The sequence below is a fragment of the Herpailurus yagouaroundi genome, unplaced genomic scaffold (genome assembly GCF_014898765.1).
Source record: "Herpailurus yagouaroundi ecotype Mexico unplaced genomic scaffold, PumYag 100, whole genome shotgun sequence".
In the NCBI taxonomy this organism is placed as follows: Eukaryota; Metazoa; Chordata; class Mammalia; order Carnivora; family Felidae; genus Herpailurus; species Herpailurus yagouaroundi.
The window spans coordinates 5,130,991-5,158,946 of NW_024412391.1; the positions used below are offsets into that span (position 1 = coordinate 5,130,991).

General features: G+C 45.5%; 1 protein-coding gene across 2 annotated transcripts; it reads left to right on the forward strand.

The window, feature by feature from the left end:
- Nucleotides 1–555: 555 nt before the first annotated feature.
- TCAF2 (TRPM8 channel associated factor 2) lies at nt 556–26,224 on the forward strand. 2 transcript variants are annotated; one of them, XM_040471703.1, is made up of 8 exons: nt 556–1,842; nt 15,123–16,114; nt 16,413–16,510; nt 17,538–17,751; nt 18,047–18,286; nt 19,108–19,445; nt 21,744–21,992; nt 26,042–26,224. In XM_040471703.1, the coding sequence occupies exons 1-8, from the start codon at nt 1,220–1,222 to the stop codon at nt 26,051–26,053; spliced, it is 2,766 nt and encodes a 921-aa protein (XP_040327637.1). In that variant the 5' UTR covers nt 556–1,219; the 3' UTR covers nt 26,054–26,224. The 2 variants fall into 2 exon arrangements, with proteins under 2 accessions (XP_040327637.1, XP_040327638.1); XM_040471704.1 differs by lacking the exon at nt 26,042–26,224 and having other exon boundaries at nt 21,744–23,790.
- Nucleotides 26,225–27,956: the final 1,732 nt, after the last annotated feature.

Genomic DNA, 27,956 nt, shown 5'->3' on the forward strand with positions numbered 1-27,956 from the left:
GGAGGCGTTCGAGTGCCCAGGAAGTTCCTCCATGGCAGTTGCTGAAGTCAGGGGTAGGCCGAGGGGAGCAGACAGGCACCCAGAACATGGCCCTTGTCATTTGGGGAAGTTAGAAAGGTCAGCATAGGGACAGACCCTCATGTTTTCTCAGCACTCACTGTGTACCCAGAACAAGGTGTTTTCATGTGCATTCTCTTAATCTCCAAAAACGATCCTCCAAGGGATGTATTATCCTTTTTATAAGTGGGGAAACTGAGGCTTAAGTAATTTATCCAAGAGAAGCTGCTTTAAGGGAAAAAATAGCTGAATTTTAGGCACACTGACTTTTTAAAAATGTTATTTATATTTGAGAGAGAGAGAGAGAATGCATAAGCAGGGGAGGGGAGAGAGAAAGGGAGACACAGAAACTGAAGCAGGCTCCAGGCTCCAAGTTGTCAGCACAGAGCCCAAAAGACGGCTTGAACCCTTGAACCGCGAGATCATGACCTGAGCCTAAGTCTGACGCTTCACAGACTGAGCCACCCAGGCTCCCCAGGCACAATGAATTTTAAAAGACCCCTGGAAAAAGAAAGCTACCCACACAGAGGTAGGGAACTCCTAGTTAGGGCAGCCGTGATAAGTTGGGAGGCATTTCAATTCATTTAGTCAAAACTGTCCCCCAAAATGCAGTTTTCTGAAAGGTCACTTGACCGTTTTGTCCATAGAGATGCAGCACAATACTAAGTCAGCTCACACACATGGCTGTCACCTTGTACCAGGCTGTGCAGGACCCAGCCCCACCCCCCTCAGCCACTCAGGTCGTGTTCTGCCCTGCCCAGGGCTACTTTGGGCTCCTACACATGCCACGTCTCAGCTGAAACGTCAGGTTACACCTTGAAGGTCACTTCCTCATCTAGGCCTTTCCTGTCACACAATCTCAACGGACTCTCCAGTTACTTGATATCACATCACTTTCTTATTTTCATCTTAATGGTTAGGAATTGCTGTGTTTATGTTTGTCTACCGATTTATTTATTGTCCTTCCCCTGCTGAAATATCAGATTCATGAAAGTGAGGGCCTTGTCCGCGTGTACCTTGCTGGGCCCCCTAGTGGTTGGCACACAGTGGGGAACCCAGTGAATGGTTTAGTTTGAATGCGTTTAGTTGTGTTTTCACTTGAAGCTTCATCAGTTCTGACCAAGCGCAGCCTTTCATCTCCTCTGCAGCAGCTGGTTGAACCATGGCGACAACTCCTGCCAGTGCTTTCGAGGCCCTCATGGATGGAGTGACAAGCTGGAATGTCCCCAAAGACCCCATCCCTAGTGAACTTCTTCTTATTGGGGAGGCCGCCTTCCCGGTGATGGTGAATGACAAGGGCCAGGTCCTCATTGCTGCCTCCTTCTACGGCCGAGGCCGCCTGGTGGTGGTGTCCCATGAAGGCTACCTGCTGGATGCTGGCTTGGTTCCATTTCTTCTTAATGCAGTGAGTTGGCTCTGTCCCTCACCGGGGGCTCCCACTGGAGTGCACCCATCCCTGGGATCACTAGTAAGTATCCTGCAGGGCTGTGGGGTTCAGGCACAGATTCAGCCGGAACTGGGGGCCCCCTTGGGGGTTTACTGCATCAGTGCCTACCATGATAAGATGACTGCAGAGCTGATCCAGTATGTGAAACGTGGAGGCGGCTTGCTCATCGGGGGCCAAGCCTGGTATTGGGCCAGTCAGCATGGTCGTGACAATGTGCTGTCCAGGTTCCCCGGGAACCAGGTGACAAGTGTGGCTGGAGTGTACTTCACCGACATCTATGGGGACAGAGGACGGTTCAAGGTCTCTAAGAAGGTACCCAAGATCCCACTCCATGTCAGGTGAGTGGTGTTTCCCTACGGGGAGTCGGACGCATGGTAACAATAGATTTGATCTCCCTCTTGGATGAGCTTCCATTTTCACACACGTGATTCTCCACTCTGTTTTGGAAGCACCACAAGGCAAACACAGGGAGGGAGGCTGGGTTCTCACCGCCACCCTGTTCTGTGTCCAGATAGAAGTGTTTGCTTTATTCATCTCTCCGTCTCCCGTGTCTAGTGCCCAGGATGGGGAGAGTGCTTATCAAGATCTCTTAAACAAATCAAAGAACACTGGTTTATTTGTGTGAGCTCAGTCCACTGCCAGCCCCATACAGCACACCAAGTCCTACTACCTGCTCATTTATATGCCGGTGGAGAGTTAGGCAATTAAGAAAACAAATAAATATAAACTCTAGCAGGTGTTGATAAGAGCTACAGGGAAAGTAATTCAGGATAAGTGGACAGTGACAGGGAGGGGAGTGGAGGGCACTGAGGGTCATCAGGGAAGGCTTATCGGTCAGGCCCCGTCAGGACTAATTGGTGTTTGAAACAGAAGGACTTAATATAAGAACTTGACTATGCAGGTGAGGGAGGAACTGGAAAGCCACACAAGAGACAGCACAGTAATGCAGGGCTTAGTGACAGCATGACCAACAGAGGGAGGTGGCCTTGTCACTGGAGCCCAGGTTCTGAGTCACCTGGTAGGAGCCTGTGTAGCAGGAGCTGGGACCCCAGATGGAGGGGTGTCTGTGAGACCTGGCATCTCAGAGTAGACACCGTGAGTGCCAGAGACACAGCCTGAAGAGAGAGACACAGACCTCGTCTCCTTCTTGTTGCCTGCCTGCCTTCAGTCTTCTTTCTGCCTCTGCCTCCCATGGGCGTACCCACCAGAAGCCCAAGGGCAAGGAAGCCAGGGAAACACAATTCCCTAAAATGGAGAGCATGACAGAGGAGCGTGGGGAGTGGATAGGAGTGCAAACAAGAAAACGGCCACCTTGGAAGGCTTCTCTGGTCTGGTCAGGTGACAGCTAAGAGATCTGAAAGAATTTCAGGAATGAGCCATATGGACATCCGTGAAAAGAGAACTGAGGGGGCGCCTGGGTGGCTCAGTCAGTTGAGTGTCCTACTCTTGATTTTGGCTCAGGTTAAGATCTCATGGTTCGTGGGATCAAGGCCCACATCGGGCTGTGCTGATAGCGTGGAGCCTGCTTGGGATTCCCTCTCTCCTTCTCTCTCTGCCCCTCCCTAACCTGCATGTGCTCCCTTTCTCTCTCTCTCTCTCTCTCAAAATAAAGAAATACACTTTTAAAAAGAAAAGAGAACTCAGGCAGAGGGGGGAGCAAAGGTGAAAGCCCGAAGCAGAAGCCTGCCTGATTTGTTGCAGGAACACTGAGGAAGCTGGTATGACCAGAGCTGGGTGAATGAGGGCTGGTGTAAAAGGATGTGAGGTAGTCCTTGGCAGCGCTCTGGGTCTTACTGGAAGTGAGAGAATTTGGGTCAGAGGACTGACAGGAAGTACCTGCATTTCAAAAGGGGCCTTCTGATTGATGGAGAATAGGCTGTAGGAGGCAGGACTGAAGCAGGACACCAGTCAGGAGGCTCCCGAAACAGGCTACCTGAGAGGTACCGTGGCTCACACCAGGGTGACGGCAGTGGAGCTGGAGGTGAGACTGGAGACCCAACAGGCATGGCTGATGGATGAAAATGGAGTGAGAAGGGAAAAAGCGACAGGAGTTTGGATCTGAATGCCTTAAAGACCAAAGTTGCTATTTATGAAGTGGAGGAAGACTGAGAAGGGAGTTCAGAGGAGACCAGGAAGTTTAATTTTGGATACTTGGGGGTTGGGGTAACGGTTAAATCAGTGACTGTGTTTGGTGACATGTCACAGAAGCCTTACCGCAGTGGATTAACCATGCAGGATTAAGTTTTCTTGTGTAGCACAAAGTTCAGGTAGATAAGCCTGTGGCAGACTCCGTGACGTGCCAGGTTCATTCATTCTCTCTCTGTCTCTGCACCGTCACCTCCACCCCTCCCGTCATGGCGTATCACCTTATTCTTTATGGTCACAAGGCTGCCCCTACTACTTCGGGCACTGTAAGTATACCTAGGTTAAGCTAGGATATCCACACCTGCTGAGTAGATCCCTTTCAGTTCAGAAGATATAATATTTTTGGAAGCCGTGACCATTAGACTTGCTGTTCACCTGGCCAGCTCTGCTGCCAGAGGCTCTGAGGGGCTGAGTGTTTTTAAAATTTTTCTTTTTAACGTTGATTTTTGAGACAGAGAGAGACAGAGCATGAACGGGGGAGGGTCAGAGAGAGGGAGACACAGAATCTGAAACAGGCTCCAGGCTCTGAGCTGTCAGCACAGAGCCCGACGCGGGGCTTGAACTCACAGACCGCGAGATCATGACCTGAGCCGAAGTCGGCCGCTCAACCGACTGAGCCACCCAGGCGCCCCTGCTGAGTATTTTTAAAGGCGCACTAGCAGCTCTGAAGAAATCAAGTTGCTGATGCCAGGAAGAGCATACACTTGTTGGGTGAGCAGCTAGCAGCACCCTGGGCCGTCAGCCCCAAGCCCTGGTGCCCTGGGACCTCCTTCCCTCCGAGAGGGGCGGGAGGGGATGGGTCACTCAGAAACCTCAGAGTGGATCTGATCCACTCCAGCTTGTCTTTGATTCTAATTCTATGGGACAAACAGGAAATCCCATGAGCCCGATTCTACTTAATTGTTCCAGAGGCTCTTGTCCGGCAAACTAAAGCTATTTTTCTTCATCTATACATACATTTTTTTCATCTCTGTTGCTGAACCTGAGTTATGTTTTGTGTTGGTTTCAACTTTTAATTACGGAAAACTTCAAACATGCAAAAGACCAGTCCCAGGAGCCCCATGCAGCCCTGACCTGACCTTCAGAAGAGCCAACTCATAGTCAGTTTTACCCACAGCCCTACCATTACTTGGAAGTAAGTTGCAGACATATCATATTTCTTTTTCTTTTTTTTTTTTTTTTTTTTTTTTTTTAAGAGAGAGAGCACAGGCCGGGGAGGGGACTAGAGAGGGGAACAGAGGACCCGAAGCAGGCTCCACTCTGACAGCAGTGAGCCTGATGTGAGGCTAGAACTCACAAACCATGAGATAATGATCTGAGCCAAAGCCAGCCACTCAACCAACTGAGCCACCCAGGTGCTCCCATCATGTTTCAATATGTATGTCTAAACATATAAACTCTTTCAAAAACCACCACAAGGCACCACTGTCATTCCTTAATGGCATCATTTATTTCCATGATTATCTTTTTTTTTCAAAGTTTATTGGAACTGGTATTTATTAAAACCCAAATATTTTGACTGATACAACTTTTATGTCTCCTGTAAGATCTGAGTTTCCTTCCCTATTCTTTTTATCTCTTGCTTTTTTTTTGTTCTGTTTTGTTGTTGTTGTTGTTGTTGTTGTTGTTGTTGTTGTTGAAGAAACTAGGCACTTTGTCCTGCCTGAACTGTTTCCTTCAGTCTGAAGTTTTAGATTGCCTTCTTACGGTGTCATGTAATATATTCCTTTGTTCCCTGTATTTCCTGTACACTGGAAGTTAGATGTAGATTCTATGGCAGGGATTAGCAAACCATGGCCTGTTTCTGTAAATAAAGCTTCAGTGCAACACAGTATGCCCCTCTGTGTACATGTGGTCTGTGGCTGCTTTCGAGCTACAATGGCGGAGTTGAGTAGGATCAACAGAGACCATGTGGCCCACAAGCCTAATGTCTATTATCTACCCTGCTGGAAAAGTTTCCCACCCCCCAATTTAGAAGTTTGATGAGCCTCATGTTTGAATTTTTGGCCTGACCACTTTAAACGTGGTAATGTGTGTATGTCCACAGAATGGAACATAATGTCTGTTTCTCTCACTGTGATATTAAAAGTCATTAATAATCATTGCCTAGTCCTAGATCCATTAATTCATCAGTGACTATAAAATGGTAGATTTAGGGGCGCCTGGGCGGCTTAGCCAGTTAAGTGTCTGACTCTTGATTTTGGCTCAGGTCATGATCTCACCATTCGTGAGTTCAAGCCCCACTTCGGGCTCTGCACTGATACAGCTGAGCCTGCCTGAAATTCTCCTCTTTTATTTATTTTATTTATCTCTCTCTGCCCCTCTCTCACCTGCTGTGTCTCTCTCTCTCTCAAAATAAATAAAAATAAACTTAAAATGGTATATTTAAAATTCTAGCATTCCTTTTATCCAGTATTTAGAATACTTCTATAAAAACATAATTCCTTTCATCTACTATTTGCATACCCTGGCATAGTCTGCTTAGGGAAGGCAGGATAAATGCTGGATTTTCCAAAGCACTGAGTTGGACTCCCTAGAATCTTCCAAAGGTCTCCACTGTGTCTTATTTTTTTTATTTTTATTTTTTTTTAATTTTTTTTTTCAATGTTTTTATTTTTATTTTTGGGACAGAGAGAGACAGAGCATGAACGGGGGAGGGGCAGAGAGAGAGGGAGACACAGAATCGGAAACAGGCTCCAGGCTCCAGGCTCTGAGCCATCAGCCCAGAGCCCGACGCGGGGCTCGAACTCACGGACCGCGAGATCGTGACCTGGCTGAAGTCGGACGCTTAACCGACTGCGCCACCCAGGCGCCCCGACTTATTTTTTTTAAATTGTCCTTATGAACTCATGGATTGGAACACTCACATAATAAACATGTTCCATCATGAACCTATTCAAGTCAAACTAAAACTTTGTGACCCAGCCTTAATGGACTTCCTTGTTTCAGCCTCATGTTACACATTTCCTGCCCCAGACCCAACGTCAGCCATTTCTACAAGGAGCCCTTATTCCTTTGAGTGGGAAATGGTGTTTAGGAGCCAGAGACACAGTGGTGTGCTCACTGCTCTTGGGTTGATCATTGTTTCCAGGCCTTTTGAGTGGCAGAGCTAAGAAATAAGGATTTTGAAATGATAAATACATCAAGAGCTCATTCTGATGCTTCAAATTCAACTTCAGAGCTATAGGGTTTTATTTCCTTTCAGTGATCTTATTACATCTGCCTCCTTTTTGTCCCATGCTAAATAATCCTAGTTCTGAAAGAAAGCACCCTAATAACTCATTTGTTTTATCCCACAAGACACATAACAGTTCCCAATAACAGTACTACCAGCACAGTTAAAGATTATTTTCAGTTCCTTTCATCCTTATTATATATTTTATGAGGTATATAAAGCCAAATTACCATCTTTTAAAGTCACTTAGACTAGTTCTTCTCTTTGTGGTTATACCACTAAATGGATACACATGTAGATTCATTTGGATATTTTACTTTTGCTGTTTGGAAGTGCTTTTGTGAATTAATTTTATTTTATAATAATTTAGCATAGCTATGTGGATCTAAAGTAAAATCTTAAGAAGCCAATATTCTATCCCTGTTCCTTTATATAATTTTTTTCTCCCTTTTTTAAAAAAAAAAATCATTTTACTCCATTGTTAGTATATGTATGAACACACACACACACACACACACACACACACACACACACACACACTGGTGTCCTTTTTCTTGAAAAATGCAACTGTATACGATACATATTTTTCTCCACCTTACTTTTTCACTTAATATTGTTTTCTAGATATGGCTCCATAATAACCTATAGATATGCACTATACATTTTATTACACTGAAACGTATGGATGTAGTATAGTTTATTCAGATAGTTTTTTACTGACAGATTTGAGTTTGTAGTATTTAAAATTTTTTTCCAGTATTCTATTTCATCTATATTGCAGTAAATGCCTGTGTGCATATGTCTTCGTAATTTTGCATATCACTGGAAATGGGATTGCTGAGTCAAAGGATAAATGCACATGTAATTTTTGCTAAACATTACCAACTATCCCAGAATTGGGTTCCCCAGGAACCCAACTCAAAGACCGAGACAGTAAGGAGAAAGTCTACTAGGAGGGACTCTCCGAATCAGCACCTATGGGGGAAGGGAAGATGGAAGGATTGGAAAAGAGAAATGTGTCTATGGGGCAAAGTTTAGTAGCAAAATTTTTAATGGTGTTTTCACTAGTAAGTAAAACACGGGAAAAACTATAAGTGTCTAACAGATGGAATATTGCTTAAATAATTATGGTATAGGGGCACCGGGGTGGTTCAATCGGTTAAGCGTCCCAACTTCAGCTCAGGTCATGATTTCACAGTTCATGAGTTCGAGCCCCGAGTCGGGCTCTGTGCTGACGGCTCAGAGCCTGGAGCCTGCTTCAGATTCTGTGTCTCCCTCTCGCTCTCTGCCCTTCCCCCTCTCATGCTCTGTCTCTGTCTCTCAAAAATAAATGTTAAAAAAAATTTTTTTAATAAGATAAAATAAAAACATTTAAAAAAATAGTAATTATGGTATATCTTACTCTTTAACTCCTTAAAGACTTATTACTTAAAGGAGTAGGAAAATACTGATGATACAATAGACAAAATTAATATATAAAACTATATTAAATGATGCCAAATTAGTTAAGATGTGTACAGATAGAAAATAAAAGTATTAATAGTATATCTCTAGAGATAAGCTGATAGGTGATTATTATTTTCTTCTTTAAACATTTGTTATCTCCAAGTTGTCTATAATTATAACCTGAAAAAAATTTTATATCACTCCTCTGCCTTTGTATAAACCCTTACACAACAGGAAATTTTCCTCAAATTACACTAAGATTCTTTCTTTGACCTTATGTCTTATATTGCTCTATTAATGCAGCAACAAAATGGGTGAAGATGCAAATTTCATTACCATATCAGTTTTCCTTCCCTCTTTCTAGAACCTGTCAATCCATTCTTTCACTCAGCTAAAATGTGCTGAGAGCCTGTGAAACTGTAGACACTATTTTGGGCTCTGGGCCTACAGTAGTGTTTAACTGAAGTCCATACTTGATTGACCAACAGAAGTGTTGGGAATGTTCAGGTAGTGTATGAAAATAAGTTTTCCATGTTATCAGTTTTCCTTATTTGTAAAACTTTTACTGAAATAACAACATGACAGTGAAATATCTGAATATTTTTAGCTTCTCATTGTGTCCCCAACAAAATTTTGACCTTTACACATCTTCTGTCATCATGCATCATTTTTGCTAGTTGTTGTTATGTACTGCTATTTTGTATTTGCTTAAGAACATTTTTCTATTTTTAAAAGTAATGTTCTTAATGAGAATTTTTAGTCACAATATACGTGCCACAGTTGGTTTAACTGTGTCCTTTTGTTGAGTATGTAGACATTTTCTAACTTGAGTATTTCGAGGGGGGGTATAGCTTGTACATCAGCCACACACATCTTTAAATTTCTAAAATAATCCCCCCAAATTCAAAGACCTCAAGGTGTAACATCAGGTTTCTCGTCTTATAAAGTTTCAAGACATTTGTGGGGGTGCCTGGGTGGCTCAGTCAGTTAAGCATCTGACTCTTGGTTTTAGCTCAGGTAATGATCTCACAGCTCATGAAATTAAGCCCCGCGTCCGGCTCTGTGCTGACATGACAGAGCAGAGCCTGCTTGAGATTCTCCCTCTCTTCCTCCCTCTCTCTCTCAAAATAAATAAACTTTAAAGAAGTTTTTTAAAAGACATTTGCAAATCCAGTTATTCAAAAAAAATAACACTAGTAGTTCAATGGCAAAGTTCATTTTAAGACCTGGTTTTCAAATTTCTCTTCCTACTCTGGGAAGCTCTGGACCAGACAATTTATTCTTCTTATTTGTTTCAACCTCAAACCCCCTTCTCAGAGAAGTCTTCCCTGATGACCCTATTGAATCTAAGACTAACCTCCCCGTGTCACTCTTCTGCATCTATGGCCTCGACATCAGCGATCACAACCTGCACACCCCCGACCTGTGCACTGGCTGGTGCCTGTCCAGCCAGCCAGAACGTTAAGCTGCACCAATGCCTTGCTCTTGCTTGTCATGTCTGCTGCCTTCTTCGCAGCGCCTGCCGTGTGAAACACAGTAGAGAGCGACAAATGTCTGTATACCATATAAATTAATGGAGACGTAGGTGAATACATACCCAAAACCATGAAGGAGAAAGGGTGGCTTGTATGCTAGTGTTAACCCCACAGATAAGTTCATGTTAAGGAATGTTCTGCCAGGGGAGCTCAGCCAAAAACTGGGTTGAAGCTGGCTGAGAGGGTCACATCTAAAGTCTAAGAAGACCTGATAATGTTGAGCCCAGGCCCTCAGCTCAGATTCCTGCCTCCTTTACCTGGCGTCCCCTGAGAGGTTTTTAGGGAACTAAAAACCTGGCAAATCTTGGTCAAAGGCGCCTGGACTGACCCAGCAGGTTCGCTGACTTCAAAGTCCTGCTGGAGGCCCCGGAGCGTCTTAAGGGAAATGCTCTGCCAAGGGGAGGGGCATTCTCCAAAAACCAAAACAGAAGATACTCTCAATGTCTTGTCCCCAAGGGCAAGCGCTGACTGCACACCCATGCTTATATAACTGAGAGAGACACTGAAGTCACTTTAATATGCAAAGTCAGGGGGTGCCTGGGTGGCGCAGTCTGTTAGGGGTCTGACTCTTGATCTCAGCTCAGGTCATGATCTCATGGTGTATGAGTTGGAGCCCTGCATTGGCTCTCTGCTGTCAGCAGAGAGCCCACTTTGGATTCTCTGTCCCCCTCTCTGCCCCTCCCGCACTCGCTTTCTCTCAAAAAAAAAAAAAAAAAAAGAACAAAGTCAGATCCAAAGGCACTTGCTGGGGAAAACAACTCCCAGAACAATAGCTCGTGACATTTATACGTGGTGTAACCTAGAAGGTCTAGAATATATTAGGAATTGCTCACGTGAAAGTAAACACATGCCAGCAGCTTATGCATCTTCTGAAGGTGTTGTGTTCTCTCATTTGATCCTCACCACGGTCCAAAGAGTTTCCAGGTAAAGACTGTATGCAATGGGGCTAGATCCCAGAACTGCCCTCTCCACCAAATCTGACCAAATGAGTGAGCAATGCCAAGTAGAGAGCTGAACGGGAGGCTTCGAGGCTGGCCGGTGACTGATGTGTGGCACGGTATTTCCATCTCCTGACCCCACCCCCAACCCAGACGCAAGAAGAAAGCTACCAGCACAAACCCAAGAATTATCATTAATGCCTTCTCATATTCTAGAACGAACACACTGGGGAGTATATAAAAGCACCAGAGCCACTGCAGGACTTGGTGGAGGCAGAAAGAGAAGCCGGAGCTGCCATCTTCCATGCACAGTGGTGGGTGGAACCCCTCAGGCGTGTTCCACACCTGCTCGGGTGGGGTAGGCATAGCCTTAGGTCCCCAAAAGTGCAGGGACTAGCCCCCAGCAAGGACGGCAGTAGGCCCAGGTGATTACTTTGCCGTTTGATTCATGCCACACAACTCAGGCAACAAGAAAGTGGAAAGCAGCCATATCCCAACCTCTGTAGAATCCAGGAAGGTGGATAGATGTGGGGGGTGTGTATAGGCAAACGGGTCCCGGAGCATATGAAGGAGAACTGAACCAAACTATTTCAGAACATGCAAGAGATCTGCAGCAGCTAATTGGGGGAACAAATCTGTACAATAACTCTATAAAAACACCGTAATACATTGGAAAGGGAAATACAGAAAAGACAGAAATTTAGTATGGAAAGACGACAGAATCAATCAGGCGTGGGAGAAAAATGCGACCCAGTGAACAGAAGCAGATTCCCTGAGAATGTTTCAGGCTATTAAAGTTCTACTTAGAACTTTCCAAAAATATATGTTAAACAAGTAACAGAACGAAGTGAAAAGGAGGATGTCAGAGCAAAGAAAACAAATTAAGAACCAAACACCTCAGGAAAAAAGACAATTAGGCATCATAAGGAATAGGATAGGGAAGGCCAATGTATGGTTAAGGGGACAGTGGCTCACTTCCCACTAAGCCCTCTCTTCATAGTTGTCATTATTGTGAGGTTCTTTAAGCTGCATTCAGAAAGCCATTACATGGGATGCCTGGGTGGTTCAGTTGAGCGAGCATCTGACTGTTGGCCTCAACTTAGGTCTTGATCTCAGGGTAAGTTCAAGCCCTGCATTGGGCTCCACACTGAGTGTGAAGTCTACATAAAAAAAAAAAAAAAAGCCACTGCACGTATCACCTGTCTGCTTAGGTGTGACCTAGTGTATTACCTGAACACTATCACCTCTCGCTTCCCTTCACTGTCAGCTCCAAAGGAACACACATATTTCATTTTTCATAAACGCAGTATTAGTTGCACCTTCACATCTTTTTAAAGTCTCCTTTGCACAAACTATATGCGTTGACTGCCATATACCCACTTGTGGGCTTAATCCAAAGACTCAAGCAATTGAAGGAGAGTTTTCACTGTGTGGACAACATTGGCTAGAGGCAAACCACCCTGGATTTGCTTCCTGTCCCTGCCAGTTATTAGCTAAGAACCATGCAGCAAACTGCTTAACTTTTTAAGCCTCATTTGTGAAGCAAGAGTAATGTATTTCAGTTTTATCATAATGATTAAAAGAGAGAATCCATGTGTGTGGATACCTAGTATATATTAAGCCTTGTTAAGCAATAGCTACATTCATTATTTTCCAGACTTCAATACCATTGATAGTATGGAAGATTTGAATATTGGTAAATCGATATCTGAGATCATTAATATTGGCCTCATAACACTGTCAAGCATTCTGTTGAGAATTACTTGGTATCCCATCTACGTTTGCTCTTCCTTCCATCTTTCCTTTGTCTTTTGAGAAACATCCCATCTTTTAACAAAACTCTTTCAAAAGGAATTCAAGCTTATTGTCAAGAACATACAGCCCACAGAGAAATATATACAGAATAGTAGATCGTCTTGTATCCCACACTGCCAGGCCCTATCCCCAGAGGACGCCTCTGGACTGAGGTTGCTACTGCTCTTAAAAGCTTGATGCAGATAATCTAATTTGCTCATCTGTGCATGTGCTTGTGTGCTGAAAATTGGTATGTTATTTAATGCATCATGTTTAAGAAAGTCTACTTTCTTCCTTATATTCTTGCCTCAAATTGGTGGAATGCAGCATCCTAGGCTCTCTCCCCATCATCCTCAGCGTCTGGGAGATATTGCACCAGTGTTCTCTGATCAAGCGTGTTTTTTGTTCTGCTCAAATCATCTCTCTCCTCTTTTTTCTTTTTTTTAATGTAATTGACCCACTGGATGCTGACAGATCCATTACCATCCCAAATGCAATTATGAGTTCATCAAATTTTAATTTGTTTTGTGCCAAGTTTTTGCTCTCAGCATTTTGTTTTTAGGACCCTAAAAATTGATGAAGATTGTATCTTTGGTAAAGTGTAACTTTTACCCATGGAAAACATTCACTTGGTGTATTTTAACTCTTTCCTCTTTGAATTTAGTTGCATCTCATATTAATACCGGCACTTCTGCCTTCTTTTTGTTGTGGTTTTTTCCGATACAGCTTTGTTGATACACAGATTTCCTCATTTTCAGTCCTTCTGTGTCAGTTTTGAGTATGTCTTTTACAAGCAGCTTATACCTAGATATTTTTAACCTGAGCTAAGAGGCTCAGTCATTTCATATAGAAATTTAACCCATTTATATAAAATAATAATTTCAGTGTATCTCTTCCTCTTGCCTTATTTTCTGCTTTTATGCTTTCTTTGTTTCTTTCTGCATTCTTTTTTTTTTGACTAAGTTTTCTCTATTCCTTAAAGTCCCGAACACATTTGTAGATTATACATTTTATTTCTATTTTTCCAGCAGTTACCTTAGCATTTTAAATTTAATTTTTAATTGCCAGAGAAATTACACTCATACATTCTCCCTATTTGAAAACTACCAGTGAGGAAAAACCCCTGTGACCATCCCTTTCAATATCAGCCCTTTCTCTCCATCCCACGATCCAAAAGTTTATTGTGGCTTTATCCTGACTTTTTTGACATATGTATTGACATATATTAACATTGTTTTATTTTTGTCTTACATAAATTGCATCCCCAAGTTCTGCTATTTTGCAAATTGTTTTGCTCAGCACAATGTTCTGGACATCTGCCCATGTTAATTCGCATGGGCTTACCTGTTGTTTTTAACTGATAAATAGCAAGCCATGGTATGATTAATGCCATTTTTTTATTTGTTCCTCCTTTATGCTGAAGAGAAATTAAGGAGAAGCTGTGCAAGAGGTACTTTTTTCAATAATGTTTTGCAACTTAAATGGATAAACTATTTTTTAACAACACTTGATTTTTATGATGAGACAATAAAGTTTTATAAAGATAATTAAAATTGCCTATAATCCCACTAGCCAAGATGGTCACTGAAGATGTTGTGATAAATAGACTTTAGATTCTGCCTCTGGTTTCATGTTTTCTATTTGCTTTTTCATTTTTGGTGGTTTGTTCCAAAAATTTGGCTCATTTAGGGCACAGTATCTTGGAATCTGATTTTTAAATATTTTCCATGAAGCATTTTCCAATATTATCTTATAGTTATTTTAATTATCACATGGTATGCCATCTACAGTTAACCATAACTTATTTAACCAATGTCCCGTTGTTTGACATTCACAAATCTATCTACAAATTGGTTTAAAAAAATCTTGACATACAAAAGTTTTTTTGAATTTATTACGTTTAGACCATTTCTCCATAAAAAATGACAAATACTCTCATCAGATTTGAGAATTTTTACAGTGTGTGTGTGTGTGTGTGTGTGTGTGAATCTTTAAGTGTAGTATTAAACAATTTACTTGTATTTCTAGCTCAGAGCTAGCAATCTGATGTTTTTACAGCTTTTTTTCTGGCAGAAAATTAGCTCTGAGAAATACAGTAGGACTACTTTCTCTAGGAATAGACTATTTTTTTACTAACTTATGTATATGTTTAATTACTTAAAAAGATATGAAATTCAAGCCAGAATATTCAACAACCAGTTGACTAACATGGGAAGAATTCCTGGCACTGTTTATTTGGAGAAGGTGGACTTTAAGATGTACAGATAAGGCTACTACGTCACTCCTCAGTATTTCATCAAATCCACTACAATGTCGGTTATAAGATAAGCACCATTTTTGTGTCACGAAGTAAGAGTCAACACTGCCAATTAAACAGCGATATGCCATCAGTTAGTCGTTCAAAGGTGAAAAAATCTGCCTCAGATCCGATAAGGTAAATGGTATTCCATACTTGAATCCTAGCAGTTATCAGTCAGAACCAGGAGGCTGGCACGAACTGTCCCCTCTGCACCCACACCGAGAACTCCCTATCTAGGAGCTTGTTTTCGGTGCTTCTGACCCTCTGTCCCCGTGTCACCCTCCAGGTGCGGGGAGGATCTCAGGCGGGATCAGCAGCAGCTCCTGGAAGGGATCTCAGAGCTGGACATCAAGACGGGGGGAGTCCCCTCGCAGCTGCTGGTGCACGGGGCCCTGGCCTTCCCGCTGGGGTTAGACGCCTCACTCGGCTGCTTCCTGGCAGCCGCCCGCTATGGCCGGGGCCGGGTGGTCCTCGCCGCCCACGAGGGCATGCTCTGGGCTCCCAAGATGGGGCCCTTTTTGCTCAATGCTGTGCGCTGGCTGGCCAGAGGCCAGACAGGCAAATGTGGGGTGAACACAGGGCTGAAAAACCTGTGCGCCTTCCTGTCGGAGCATGGCCTGGAGTGCAGTCTGCAGCCCCATCTGACGCACGACTTGAGTGTCTACTGCTGCAAGGCCTACGGTGACAAGGAGGCCAAGCAGCTACAGGAGTTCGTGGCTGAGGGTGGGGGCTTGCTGATTGGGGGCCAGGCCTGGTGGTGGGCCTCCCAGAACCCGGGCCGCTCCACTTTGGCCGGTTTCCCTGGTAACGTCATCCTCAACCGCTTTGGCCTCAGCATCCTGGCTCAGACCCTCGATCCGGGCTGCTTCCCTGTCCCCACCCCCGAGATGCGGAGCTACCACATCCGCACGGCACTGTGCGAATTCCAGGCCACGCTGAACCGTGGGGCCGGGAACCTGGAAAAGCGCTGGCTGGCAAAGCTAGGAGCAGACGGTGCGGCCTTCCTACAGATTCCCGCGGAGGGGGTCCCGGCTTACGCGTCCTTGCACCGGCTCCTGAGGAAGATGCTGCGTCTGTCAGGCCTCCCAGCCGTGAGCCGGGAGCACCCAGTGGCTGGCGATTCCTGTGAGGCCGCAGTGCTCTGCCTGGCCACGGAGCTGGCACACTCTGGGACTGACTGCTCCCGGCTGGTGCGGGAGCTTGGGACGGGGACCTGCGGCTCCCTTCTGGCTCCCTCAGATCAGCCCATCACCGTGGAGATCGATGGCAGCAACCCAGGTACAGAGCGAGATGCCCAGAGCAGCAGGCCCCGGGGCGGGGGGGGGGGGGGGGGGCCTCGGGGTCACAGGACATTGCAGGTACTGAGCTCCGGTGGGCCAGCGTCATTCCCTATCACGCACTTCAGGGAAGATGGGGTCGGGGTTCCACTGAGGGTTTGGGGGGCATGCATGCCGGAAGCATGGGTGAGCTGAGGTCTGCAGGGCAGGGGCTGTGCCTCTGGGAGGGGCCGGGAGGCTCCAGGGTGCCCCAGAGTCAGCTGGGCGAAGAACTCAGCCCTTCCTATGGCTTTTGTCAGGCAACGGGGACTGCTGGGTGAGTACCGGGCTCTACCTCCCGCATGGACAAAGTGCAGAAGTCTCGCTGTCCAAAGCTGCGGCCTGCGCCGGTCTGAAGGTAAGACCAGAGTAGCCACTGCCAACGCCCCAAACCCCAGAGCCGCTTGGCTTTCCTCGGCTTTCGGCAGCGCTCCCAGGAGGCCAGGAGGGACCATTCTGCCCATTTCACAGGCTTCATAGACGAAGCAGATCTATTTCAGGGGGCCTGAAGGAGCAACTGGGATGCGAGAGCTACTGTCACGCGTAGAACTCACACCTAAGCCCTCGCACTTCCACGTGTGGTGATTTTACGTCCCCACAGGGTTGTGAGGGGCTCCAGGAGCCCCATCACATCCTCAGAACCTCACCCACTTCGCCAACAGCACACGGCCTTTCTGTGTTTTACGTCATTACCCTGACCCCTGAGGCTGTGTTTCATCTGGTCACTCACACAAGCAGGCCCTACAGGCAGGATTAACACTGTCCTGCCTCAACCTGAGGGTCACTTCCTGCCACAGTCAGGGGCTCTTCTGTATCTGCCTTTCGGGAGCTCGCTTACGTTCCACCTAAAAGAAGAAACCCCAGGACTCCGGACAAAACAAACCTCAACCCGTGTGACCAGAAAGGGTGTGGGGGGCCCTGGACAAGGGCGGGGGGAAGTGAGAACTAGCCCTCCCACCTTGGGCCACATCTCACCGCCTCTGGACGGCTGGCCCCCTCTGTGCACAAAAGGTGGCCCAGGACCCCGTCTGGCTCATCCTGGCGTTGGAATCACCACACGGCGTAGGCCCTGACACGAGAGCCCGGGTCCCACCTGGTATAGAGATGCTGCAGGGCCCTGGTCCGTATCTGCCTCAGGGCTGTCGTGCCTGGTCTGTCTGGTGACACTCCATCGTTGGGCTGTTTAAACCCCCAGAAGAATGATCCCACACACCGTTCGTTCCCTATGACTGCTGAAGGACAACCTCATAGGTTTCACGGGTAGCTCACAGAAGGGGGAAGCTGGTGTTTGTCGGGTACCCGCCACCCAGCCAGCACACACTGGGCCCCCCACACTCACCACAGAGACGTAGCTCCTGCTACGCATGATGGACTCACCTCCCCAGATACAGGTTGGCTGCCACACTGATAACCTGACCAAGGCCAGAAAGCTGTCCCGAGCCCCTGTGGTGACTCACCAGTGCTGCATGGACAGGACCACGCGGTCGGTCTCCTGCCTCTGGGGCGGCCTCCTCTATGTCATCGTGCCGAAGGGCAGCAAACTGGGCCCCATATCTGTCACCATCAAGAGGGCCGTGCCCGCCCCATACTACAAGCTGGGTGAGGAGACAATGCCGGGGATGCTACCAGAGTCGCAGGCCGGTTGCTAAGGGGGGCTGGGGCGGGGACTGGCACACAGAAGGGGGAAGAAGTGTTCAAGATGTAAGTAGAGGTGGGGTGGGGCTATGAAACACCCTGTGGCTGTGGAGACTTCCGGGCAGAACTAAGGGGAAGCCCGTCCTTCACTTCATGGCACATAGACCCACATGTCCAGTTCATTGCTTCAGTGACCTCCTCCTGGAGTTCGAGGTAAGCTGGAGAAGTGGGGAGACATGCCCATGATATTTGTTCCCAGGTAAGACATCGGTGCAGGAGTGGAAGAACTGTGTCCAGGAGAGCCTGGCTCCCTGGGGAGAGCTGGCCACAGATAATATCATCCTGACGGTGCCAACGGCAGACCTCCGTACCCTGGAGGACCCCGCGCCTGCACTCCACCTCTGGGACGAGATGATGCAGGCGATAGCCCGGCTGGCAGCCCAGCCTTTCCCTCTCTGCCGTCCCGAGAGGATTGTTGCCGACGTGCAGATCTCAGCCGGTGGGTACTCCAGGGCTGTGCTCCTCCTAGTCAGCGCACACCATTTATTCCGTGTTTTGCCTTTTTTCATGTCCAGTATGTGAAAGGTATAATCTCACCAGTAAAGGAAAAAAGACCTTGATGGGGATGCAGAGATGTTCACGTGTGAAAAGGTGAACGTCTACAAGGTGAGATTTCACAGGATGGCAGGACAATCTCAGAAAAAAAATTGCTCCTGGGGGTTCACAGATAGTGACGAGCCATCTCTTTGTTATTTCAAGGAGAGGTTAAAATAGAAACACTGCTCCAAACAGAAGTGAGTTGGCAATGGAAAGGAGCAGTTTATGTTCAGTATTGAGTGGTTTACATGAAAGAAAAATGAGGAGATCTGGTTCTGACATATCGACATTTCCTTTGGACCTCGGTTTTCTTCTCTTTAAAAAAGGAGAAGATGACCTCTGCTGATGAGTATAAGTCTGCACGACAGTGGTTTACGTGGCAGAAGAAATGACACTGTTCTCCAACCCAGACACAGGACATGGTGTCACAGACTCACAGGATAGGAAAATCACACAAAGTGAAGCACTGAATTGTAGCAAGAATGGCTGTGTAAAGTGTATTCATATCCTTCAGGGCCACAGCGAGATGGAGGGCATAACTGGCGTGAGAGGCTGGGCAGGGAGCCAGGGACCGTTCAGTTTCTGACCGGGTAAAGGAAGCCATCTACTTTCCGATCAACATGGAGATTCCGGATGGTGAGGGAAAGTTACCCGGCAGAAAGGAATGAAGGGAGACGGGTTTGGGTACCCCCTGCCCCTCATCTCTTGCTTCTGCGTTCCCAGGCTGGATGCACTCAGGATACCCCGTCATGTGCCACGTGGAGTCAGTGCAGGAGCTCATCAATGAGGCAGGCATGAGGAGCGGGGGTCTGTGGGGACCCATCCATGAGCTGGGTCACAACCAGCAGCGACAAGAGTGGGAGTTCCCCCCACACACCACTGAGGCCACCTGCAACCTCTGGTCAGTCTATGTGCATGAGACGGTCCTGGGCATCCCCAGGGCTCGGGCCCATCCTGCGCTGAGCCCTCCGGAACGAGAGAAGAGAATTAAAACACACATAAGAAAGGGAGCCCCACTGCACGACTGGAATGTGTGGACAGCTCTGGAAACATACCTACAGGTACGGAGAAGGTCAGGGAGTTGAGAGCCACCAGAACCCTCCACCATGTAGCATCCTGGATCCCCTTCACTGCCCCCTCCAGACCGGGCACAGGTAGGAGGGGACCGGACCACATGGTGGGGCTTCCCAGGTTATATATCTCTAAGATAGAGATAATGACACCTGTCCCACTCGCCATCTGTACTTTGTGATGTTAAGTAAGAGGAAATGAAAAGTATTATGAAAAACAAAGTAAGTGGACAAAACACAGCCTACTGGTCTACTGGTCATGACCAGAAGTTCTGAGGCATTCCTGAGACTGGAGCCAAGCACTTCCACTTACTGGTTCTGACCATGGTTGCCTAATGAGTGCTCCAGAAATGGGTGTCATTCTGTTTTTCTTTGTTTTTCCTAACCTTAGTTCTGTGAATTAAGAGAATGTTACATCCCTTCATCCATCCGTTTGTAATAACAGTGGTATAAGTCCGGGACAACTGCATTACAAGAGCTTTCTAGGAGATAACTGTTATCAAGGCTCTCTGACTTCAGTCACACCACTTGAACCTGAAATGTCTTTAGAACGAATACCAAAGTCATGAAGTAGGTAGACTTCCTGTGAAATAAGCACAAAGCCCTGTCCCCTCCCCAACCTGCTCTGAATATTAATGTTTCAGAGTTCTCAAGGCTGTTCCCCAGATCAGATCTCTTATGCTGCCTACCACAGCCCTATATGGCAGTGGTATGGCCTGCTTTTCACAGAGGCAAATACCAGATTAAAGAAGTTCAGCAGCCTCTCCCATATCACTCGTTTAAATGATGGACCCGGAACCTAAAATCAGAAGTTAATGACACAACTCAAGCTTTGGCACTGCCTCTCAATCACTTCCCTTCCTCTTATTTTTAAAAAAAATATTTATTTATTTTGGGGAGAGTGCAAGCGGGGGAGGGGCAGAGAGACGGGGACAGAGGATCCGAAGTGGGCTCTGCACTGACAGTCTGACAGCCGTGAGTCTGATGTGAGGCACGAACTCACAAACGCGAGATCATGACCTGAGCTAACGTCGGACACCGACTGAGCTACCCAGGCGCCCCTCTTCCCCTTAGTTTCTAAGAGTGAATGGAGACAGTGCCACTCAATGAGATGACTTTGCACTGCCTCAGTTCTGTATTCTTACACGGCCGGTCTGAGGGTCTACATGGAGACAGACCTTAAATAGTAGCTTGCCACCGAAGTGGAAGTTAAAGCCATAATTTCACCCTACCCGCCTACCTACTCACCATGGAGCCTTGAAGATCATTTTGCAGAAGTTATGGAAAGATCCATCATCTTGGGGTCTGGGACTCAGTCTCAGGATGGGCAGGCACCTTCTGATTCCTCTACCTGCTCGCCACCCTTCCTCCCACTGTTGCCCTGGTACAGGTGCTCACTGCTCGTCTCTGCTCTGTGACAACAGCCTCCTTGCCTCAACCCCCTACTGTCCATCATCCACTCTACTTCCAAAATAATCTTAATACTCCATGATTAAAACTCTTAAAGTGATCTCCTCTACATACAAAGTCAAAGCCGCCTAGCAGGGGGTACAAGACCCTGCCAGCTTCAGATTTTTACCAGCTTCATCGCCCAGCTCCCGTGCCCCTCCAGTTACCCTCCGGTACTCCAAACTCCTTCCCACTATGAACACATCTTGCTGCTTCAGCTCCTCGTCCCCCAGTCCCCAGGTTTCCTTCCTTCCTGTGGCTGAACTGTGCTTGAACATCTTATCTACCCATCAAGTCAGGTCCCCTGTCAACATTCAGTTCTATTGCCCTCCTCTCCTGACGTTATCTCCTTGATAAGCCTCCTTTTTTTTTTTTTTTTTTACATTTATTTACACGTCTGTCTCTCCCACTGACCCGTGACCTCTGGAAGACAGGAGCTCTTAATCACCATTGTTTAGTGCAATGCCTGGCACGCTATAGGTATTTAATAAATGCTGTATGTGTAAGAAGTGTCTGTTGATGCATTAATTAATAGTGATGAGCAGGACTGTCAGAGGCCAGGGCAATAAGATCAGAGGGAGGTCTGACTTCAGGATGTTATCCGTTTTGGCTTCTATACCCCAGGGTCAGAATTCTCCTCCACAAAAGAGGGGTGGTCTGGGACACCCCAGGATCCCTGCACATTCTATACCTCTGTAGTCTCAGCCAAGACTACATGAGGGAGGCTCATGAATGGTCAAGGGGAAGAAATCGCTGTAACTGAAATATACTTCTGAACATGCATGTTGCCGGTGCTTTCACAACTTGGTATCTGATTCTGCCCCTTCCTTCTCTTCTCAGCTCCAGGAAGCCTTTGGGTGGGAGCCATTCACCCAGTTATTTGCTGAGTACCAGACACTCTCTGGCACCCCCACAGACAAGGCTGGCAAGATGAATCTGTGGGTGAAGAAGTTCTCAGAAAAGGTGCAGAAGAATCTGGCTCCATTCTTTGAGGCCTGGGGCTGGCCTGTCCAGAAGGAAGTGGCCGCCAGCCTGTCCTGTCTGCCTGAGTGGCAAGAAAACCCCGTGCGGGTGTACGTGCATCCTCAGGTATAAAGGATGTGCAGCAAGGCAGTGGGGGGGTGGTGGTGGGGAGGAACGATCACTCGCCAAGGCCACCACCCATGTTTCCAGCTTAGCTTCTTGAGCCTGAGCCCCACATCCATCCCTGAGCTGTCTTCAGGAAGGCAGCTAAGGTCATAAGACAAAATGACCCCAACTTTCTCAGGAAAATGCCCTTGTTACTATTTCCCTGGTCAACCGACTTGCTTCACCACCCTCCTTCTCCAGCAGAGGACCTTTCATCTGCACATCTTGAGGTCCCGCAGGCTCATGGCTTCTACTTTTGACCAACAATTCTAACGACTATGGGTTTACCATAACAATCTGACATCACTCCCTCACCCCTGCCAGCCTTGAACATGACTGTAAATTTCTTATGCTTTGGGAAGTTTTCTAATAGCAAGAGAGACAGGCTGGTATAGAGAGCCCTGGACTTGTTCGGTTCTGTGGGGAATCTCTTCTACTCTCTGTGCTTCTGTATTCTCATCCACGACTTGGGGATAAAAGTCCACTGTTTGATAATGGTGAACATGTTCATCCACTGCAAAATGCATACACATGCAAGGGCATTCTTCAGCTTTTGCCAGGTCCCATGGTGGCCTGGCCTGTCTATCCAGTCTTGTGTGGACAACCTGAAGACTGAATCCCACCTCAGAGTTGGCCACTTGAGGTAGGCATGCAGTCTGTGTAAGACTATGTAATGGCTACAGGTGCTGTTTCCAGACATGGTGATGATAGTTACTGAGATCCTAGCCTGTCTTACGTCCTTTCTCCCACCTCTAGAAGGACTCGTGGGTATGACCTAACCCAAAGAGTGGTATAAATATAAATTCAAGCTCAATGTTACAAAACCACTTGGTCTTTTTGGTTAGTTCCATCTTCTAGTACTTTTGTTTCAACCAAAAGTAAAGTCACAGTAGTAACCCCTACCAGGTCTACCAGCCTGTTTGTTGTTAGCACAAAACAGGTGACTGACTCCTCTGGTCACCAAAGAATCAAGGCGCTGTCCGGTGATAACAACAGCTGTACTGAATGAAAAGTCTTTGTGTGTGACAGCCTTTACTCAGGAGTAGGATTACTGGATGCAGCAGACCAAATTAACCCTGAGCTTTCTAATAATGCATTCCAACCCATCCCAACTCTTTGGCTAGGTGGAGTTCTAAATGGAGCTACATCTCCAGGATTAATGGGGTGTGGCCATTTTTCTCTAGCTTACTTTTAAACCATATTTTGTGGTTTGAATATCATTCCATGAACTGTGTTCAGAGTAGAGTAGCTCTTCCAAAGAAGAACTGACTTAGGAAATGTCTTTTTTGAATCCCCTCCTCCTCCTCCCGATTCTAGGATAATTTCCTTTTATTTCACTACTATATTTTCTCAGGTGCTTTTCACATGAAAGGTGCTCAATAAACATTTGTGAGTTCAAAGAACAGTAATGACACCAGCTCACAATGAGCGATCAGTACATGCAGGCTCTGTGTGGGGTATTTAATGTGAGTTATCTCATGGAATTTACACAACAGACCTTTGAAGTAGGTACTATTATTATTCCCATGTCAAAAATGAGGAGACAGATACTAAGGAATATTAAATAACTTCTGAAGTCACCCAGATAATAAGAGGAAAAGTCAGGGCTTGAGTGAAACCCCTGGCAGTGAAAAACTCCTCCATGAAAGATTTATAATTTAAACAAAAATCTACCTAGAAAATGGAAGTTCAACAAACTTCTGACTTACTTCATGTTAACTACTGAATTTTTACTACATATCAAATTTAACCTCCAAAAGTATTGGTACCTGATTTTCTGGTTGTCTCAGCATGTGACTAGTCAGCTTCCATATAGGTAGAGAAAGGAGGTGAACCCAGGAAATTCAACTCCAGAACTGGTATTCTTATCCATGATGTTAAGGAAGACTGCATGGATGGATAGTACCGGCTTTAAGAGGCTGCCATAGAACACCAACAATGAAGCAACAGAAAGAGAAATCAAGGAATCTATCCCATTTACAATTGCACCAAACCCCATAAAATACCTAGGAATAAATCTAACCAAAGAGGTGGAAAATCTATACACTGAAAACTACAGAAAGCTTGTGAAAGAAATTGAAGAAGACACAAAGAAATGGAAAAAGATTCCATGCTCCTGGATAGAAAGAACAAATATTGTTAAAATGTTGATACTATCCAAAGCAATCTACATATTCAATGCAATCCCTATCAAAGTAACACCACCATTCGTATGGAACCAGAAAAGACCCCGAATAGCCAAAGCAGTCTTAAAAAAGAAAACCAAAGCAGGAGGCATCACAATCCTGGACTTCAACCTATACTACAAAGCTGTAATCATCAAGACAGTATGGTACTGTCACAAGAACAGACACTCAGATCAATGGAACAGAACAGAGAACCCAAAAATGGACCCACAAACATATGGCTAATCTTTGACAAAGCAGGAAAGAATATCCAATGGAACAAAGACAGTCTCTTCAGCAAGTGGTGCTGGGAAAACTGGACAACGACATGCAGAAGAATGAACCTGGGTCACTTTCTTACACCACACACAAAAATAAACTCAAAATGGATGAAAGACCTCAATGTAAGACAGGAAGCCATCAAAATCCTCGAGGAGAAAACAGGCAACAACCTCTTTGACCTCAGCCACAGCAACTTCCTACTCAACACGTCTCCAGGGGCAAGGGAAACAAAAGCAAAAATGAACTGCTGGGACCTCATCAAAATAAAAAGCAAAGGAAACAATCAGCAAAACTAAAAGGCAACCAACGGAATGGGAGAAGATATTTGCAAATAACATATCAGATAAAGGGTTAGTATCCAAAATCTATAAAGAACTTACCAGCTCAACACCCACAAAACAAATAATCCAGTAAAGAAATGGGCAAAAGACATGAATACCTTTCCAAAGAAGACATCCAGGTGGCTAACAGACACATGAAAAAATGCTCAACATCACTCATCATCAGGGAAATACAAACCAAAACCACAATGAGATACCACCTCACACCTGTCAGAATGGCTAACATTAACAACTCAGGCAACAACAGATGTTGGTGAGGATGCAGAGAAAGAGGATCTCTTTTGTACTGCTGGCGGGAATGCAAGCTGGTGCAGCCACTCTGGAAAACAGTATGGAGGTTCCTTAAAAAGTAAAAATAGAACTACCCTACAACCTAGCAATTGCACTACCAGGTATTTACCCAAGGGATAGAGGTGTGCTGTTTCAAAGGGACACATGCACCCCCATGTTTATAGCAGCACTATCAACAATAGTCAAAGTATGGAAAGAGCCCAAATGTCCATCGATGGATGAATGGATAAAGAAGATGTGGTATGTATACACAATGGAGTATTACTCGGCAATCAAAAAGAATGAAATCTTGCCATTTGCAACTACATGGATGGAACTGGAGGGGATTATGCTAAGTGAAATTAGTCAGAGAAAGACAAAAATCATATGACTTCACTCATATGAGGACTTTAAGAGACAAAACAGATTAACATAAGGGAAGGGAAACAAAAATAATATAAAAACAGGGAGGGGGACAAAACAGAAGAGACTCATAAATATGGAGAAAAAAACAGGGTTACTGGAGGGGTTGTAGGAGGGGGGATGAGCTAAATGGGTGAGGGGCACTAAGGCATCTGCTCCTGAAATCACTGTTGCACTATATGCTAACCAATTTGGATGTAAATTTAAAAAAATAAATAAAATTAAAAAAAAAAAAGAGGTTGCCATAGAGACAAAGACAAACCCTGACTCTTCCCCCACACACTCTGTAGTGGAAATTGGAGCCCTTCTTTCTTACAAATGGCTCTGCTGGTTGTTTCTGAGTTCACAATTAATTATAACTGTTACAATGTCAGGGTATTCTGTATCCAAGTACATTCCCTCACAAGGATGTCAATGTAGGTCTCAACATCAATAAATGCTGTCTTCCAGGAACTGTTATAAGTGGTTTTATTTTTTATGTTCACAACAGTCCTACGGAGTAAGTACTATTACTATTTCCATTTTGCAGAAAAGGAAGTAGAAATACAGAGCTAAGTGGTCAAGCCCAAGTTGGACTGCAGAGCCCAAACCTTCAGCCAACATACCACGTGCTTCCTGGGTCTGCTACAACCTCCAGCTCCTCTTGCATGAAACTTGCATGTATAGGGGCACCTGGGTGGCGCAGTCGGTTAAGTGGCCGACTTCAGCCAGGTCACGATCTCGCGGTCTGTGAGTTCGAGCCCCGCGTCAGGCTCTGGGCTGATGGCTCAGAGCCTGGAGCCTGTTTCCGATTCTGTGTCTCCCTCTCTCTCTGCCCCTCCCCCATTCATGCTCTGTCTCTCTCTGTCCCAAAAATAAATAAACGTGGAAAAAAAAATTAAAAAAAAAAAAGAAACTTGCATGTATAGGGGCGCCTGCGTGGCTCAGGTGGTTAAGCGTCTGACTTTAGGCCAGGTTATGACCTCACAGTTTGTGAGTTCAAGCCCTGCATCAGGTTCTGTGCTGCCAGCTCAGAGCCTGGAGCCTTCTGTGCCTCCCTCTCTCTGCCCCTCTGCCATTCATGCTCTCTCTCTCTCTCTCTCTTTCTCTCTCTGTCAAAAATAAACGTTAAAAAAAAACTTGCATGTGTAGTTATTGAACCAAAAATGACCAGATCAAAACTGCTAAAACCAAAAAACGTTATTTCTAGTTACTCAAAAGAAACTGCTTAATGATAAGGGTCATTCATCTAAGGTACACATCCTTTAATACCTATCTAGTCTGGAGGATTTTAAAGATCTGATGCTTTAAAGTAACAGCCTGGTGGAGTCCTAGAAGCTGGTCTGAAACACAGAACTTGTATCCACATGTCCTTTGCTCATTCTTAAGGGTACCCCAACTTGCATTCTTCGTGTCTCAGAGCATGGGACAAGGAACCACATGTGTTCTTATAGCCTGTTAGATCCAATATCTGAAATACCCAAATTCGTAGAATACTGGACAAATTTCAAAGGAAAGACATCACCCTAGGGCAATTTAGGGAAGTAGTAAAGGCTGCTTTACAGTTTTTGAGGTGATAAAAAGGACTCTACCTGTATCTTCTTCCCTTAGCACTAGACAGCCACTGACTTATTAGGATGGACAATGAATTTCAAAGCCATTAAAGCACTAATGGTTGGTCACACTGAACAGAACAATAAAATCTCCTACTTCTCTAGCAAATACTGTTAAAATGGAATAACAAGCCCTGCTAAAGGAAATTCAAGTAATGTCTAACTTGAGTGAACTTAGGCATTGGAGATGCTGGGGCCACCTATGTTGTTCTTTGTCTCCTCCTTGTGGCCACTCAGGAACATTACAACTCCTTGCTATCAACAGTATTGTTCCCATAGTGGCAAACTCGGACCGTGCCTTCATTTTAGTTTACGAGTTTATCCACGTGACTCTTCTCATAAAATTGCTAGTCAAATGCTCTTCACTTCTTTTTTTCTAATTTTTTTTAACATTTATTCATCTTTGAGAGACAGAGACAGAGCATGAGCAGGGAAGGAGCAGAGAGAGGGAGACACAGAATCCCAAGCAGGCTCCAGGCTCTGAGGTGTCAAGCACAAAGCCCGACACGGGGCTTGAATTCATGAACTATGAGATCATGACCTGAGCCGAAGTCGGACGCTCAACCAACTGAGCCACCCATGCCCCCCAGTATGGTCTTTACTTCTTAAAAAATATTCTAAGTGAATTTGTTAAAGCAAAGAAATATGACTTTTAGAAGAGGACAAATACACAAATTCCCTGAAGGGGTAATTTAAACCTACCATCCAAATCTTTCTTTAAGGTCTCAAAGAGCTTGTCTTTATTACAAAGGCAAACATCTCACCAAAGACACTGTGGCTTTTGATCTTTCACTAGAGATACACAGAAGAGGCCAAGTTTCACTTGTACTATCCATGAACAATCTCCCAAAT

Excerpts from the sequence above, each read along its gene's own strand:
- TCAF2 (XM_040471703.1), top strand. The coding sequence starts at position 1,220 with ATGGCGACAACTCCTGCCAGTGCTTTCGAGGCCCTCATGGATGGAGTG. Across the intron at positions 1,843-15,122 it reads AAGATCCCACTCCATGTCAG|GTGCGGGGAGGATCTCAGGC; the intron begins GTGAGTGGTGTT and ends GTCACCCTCCAG. Across the intron at positions 16,511-17,537 it reads CGGCCTGCGCCGGTCTGAAG|ATACAGGTTGGCTGCCACAC; the intron begins GTAAGACCAGAG and ends TCACCTCCCCAG.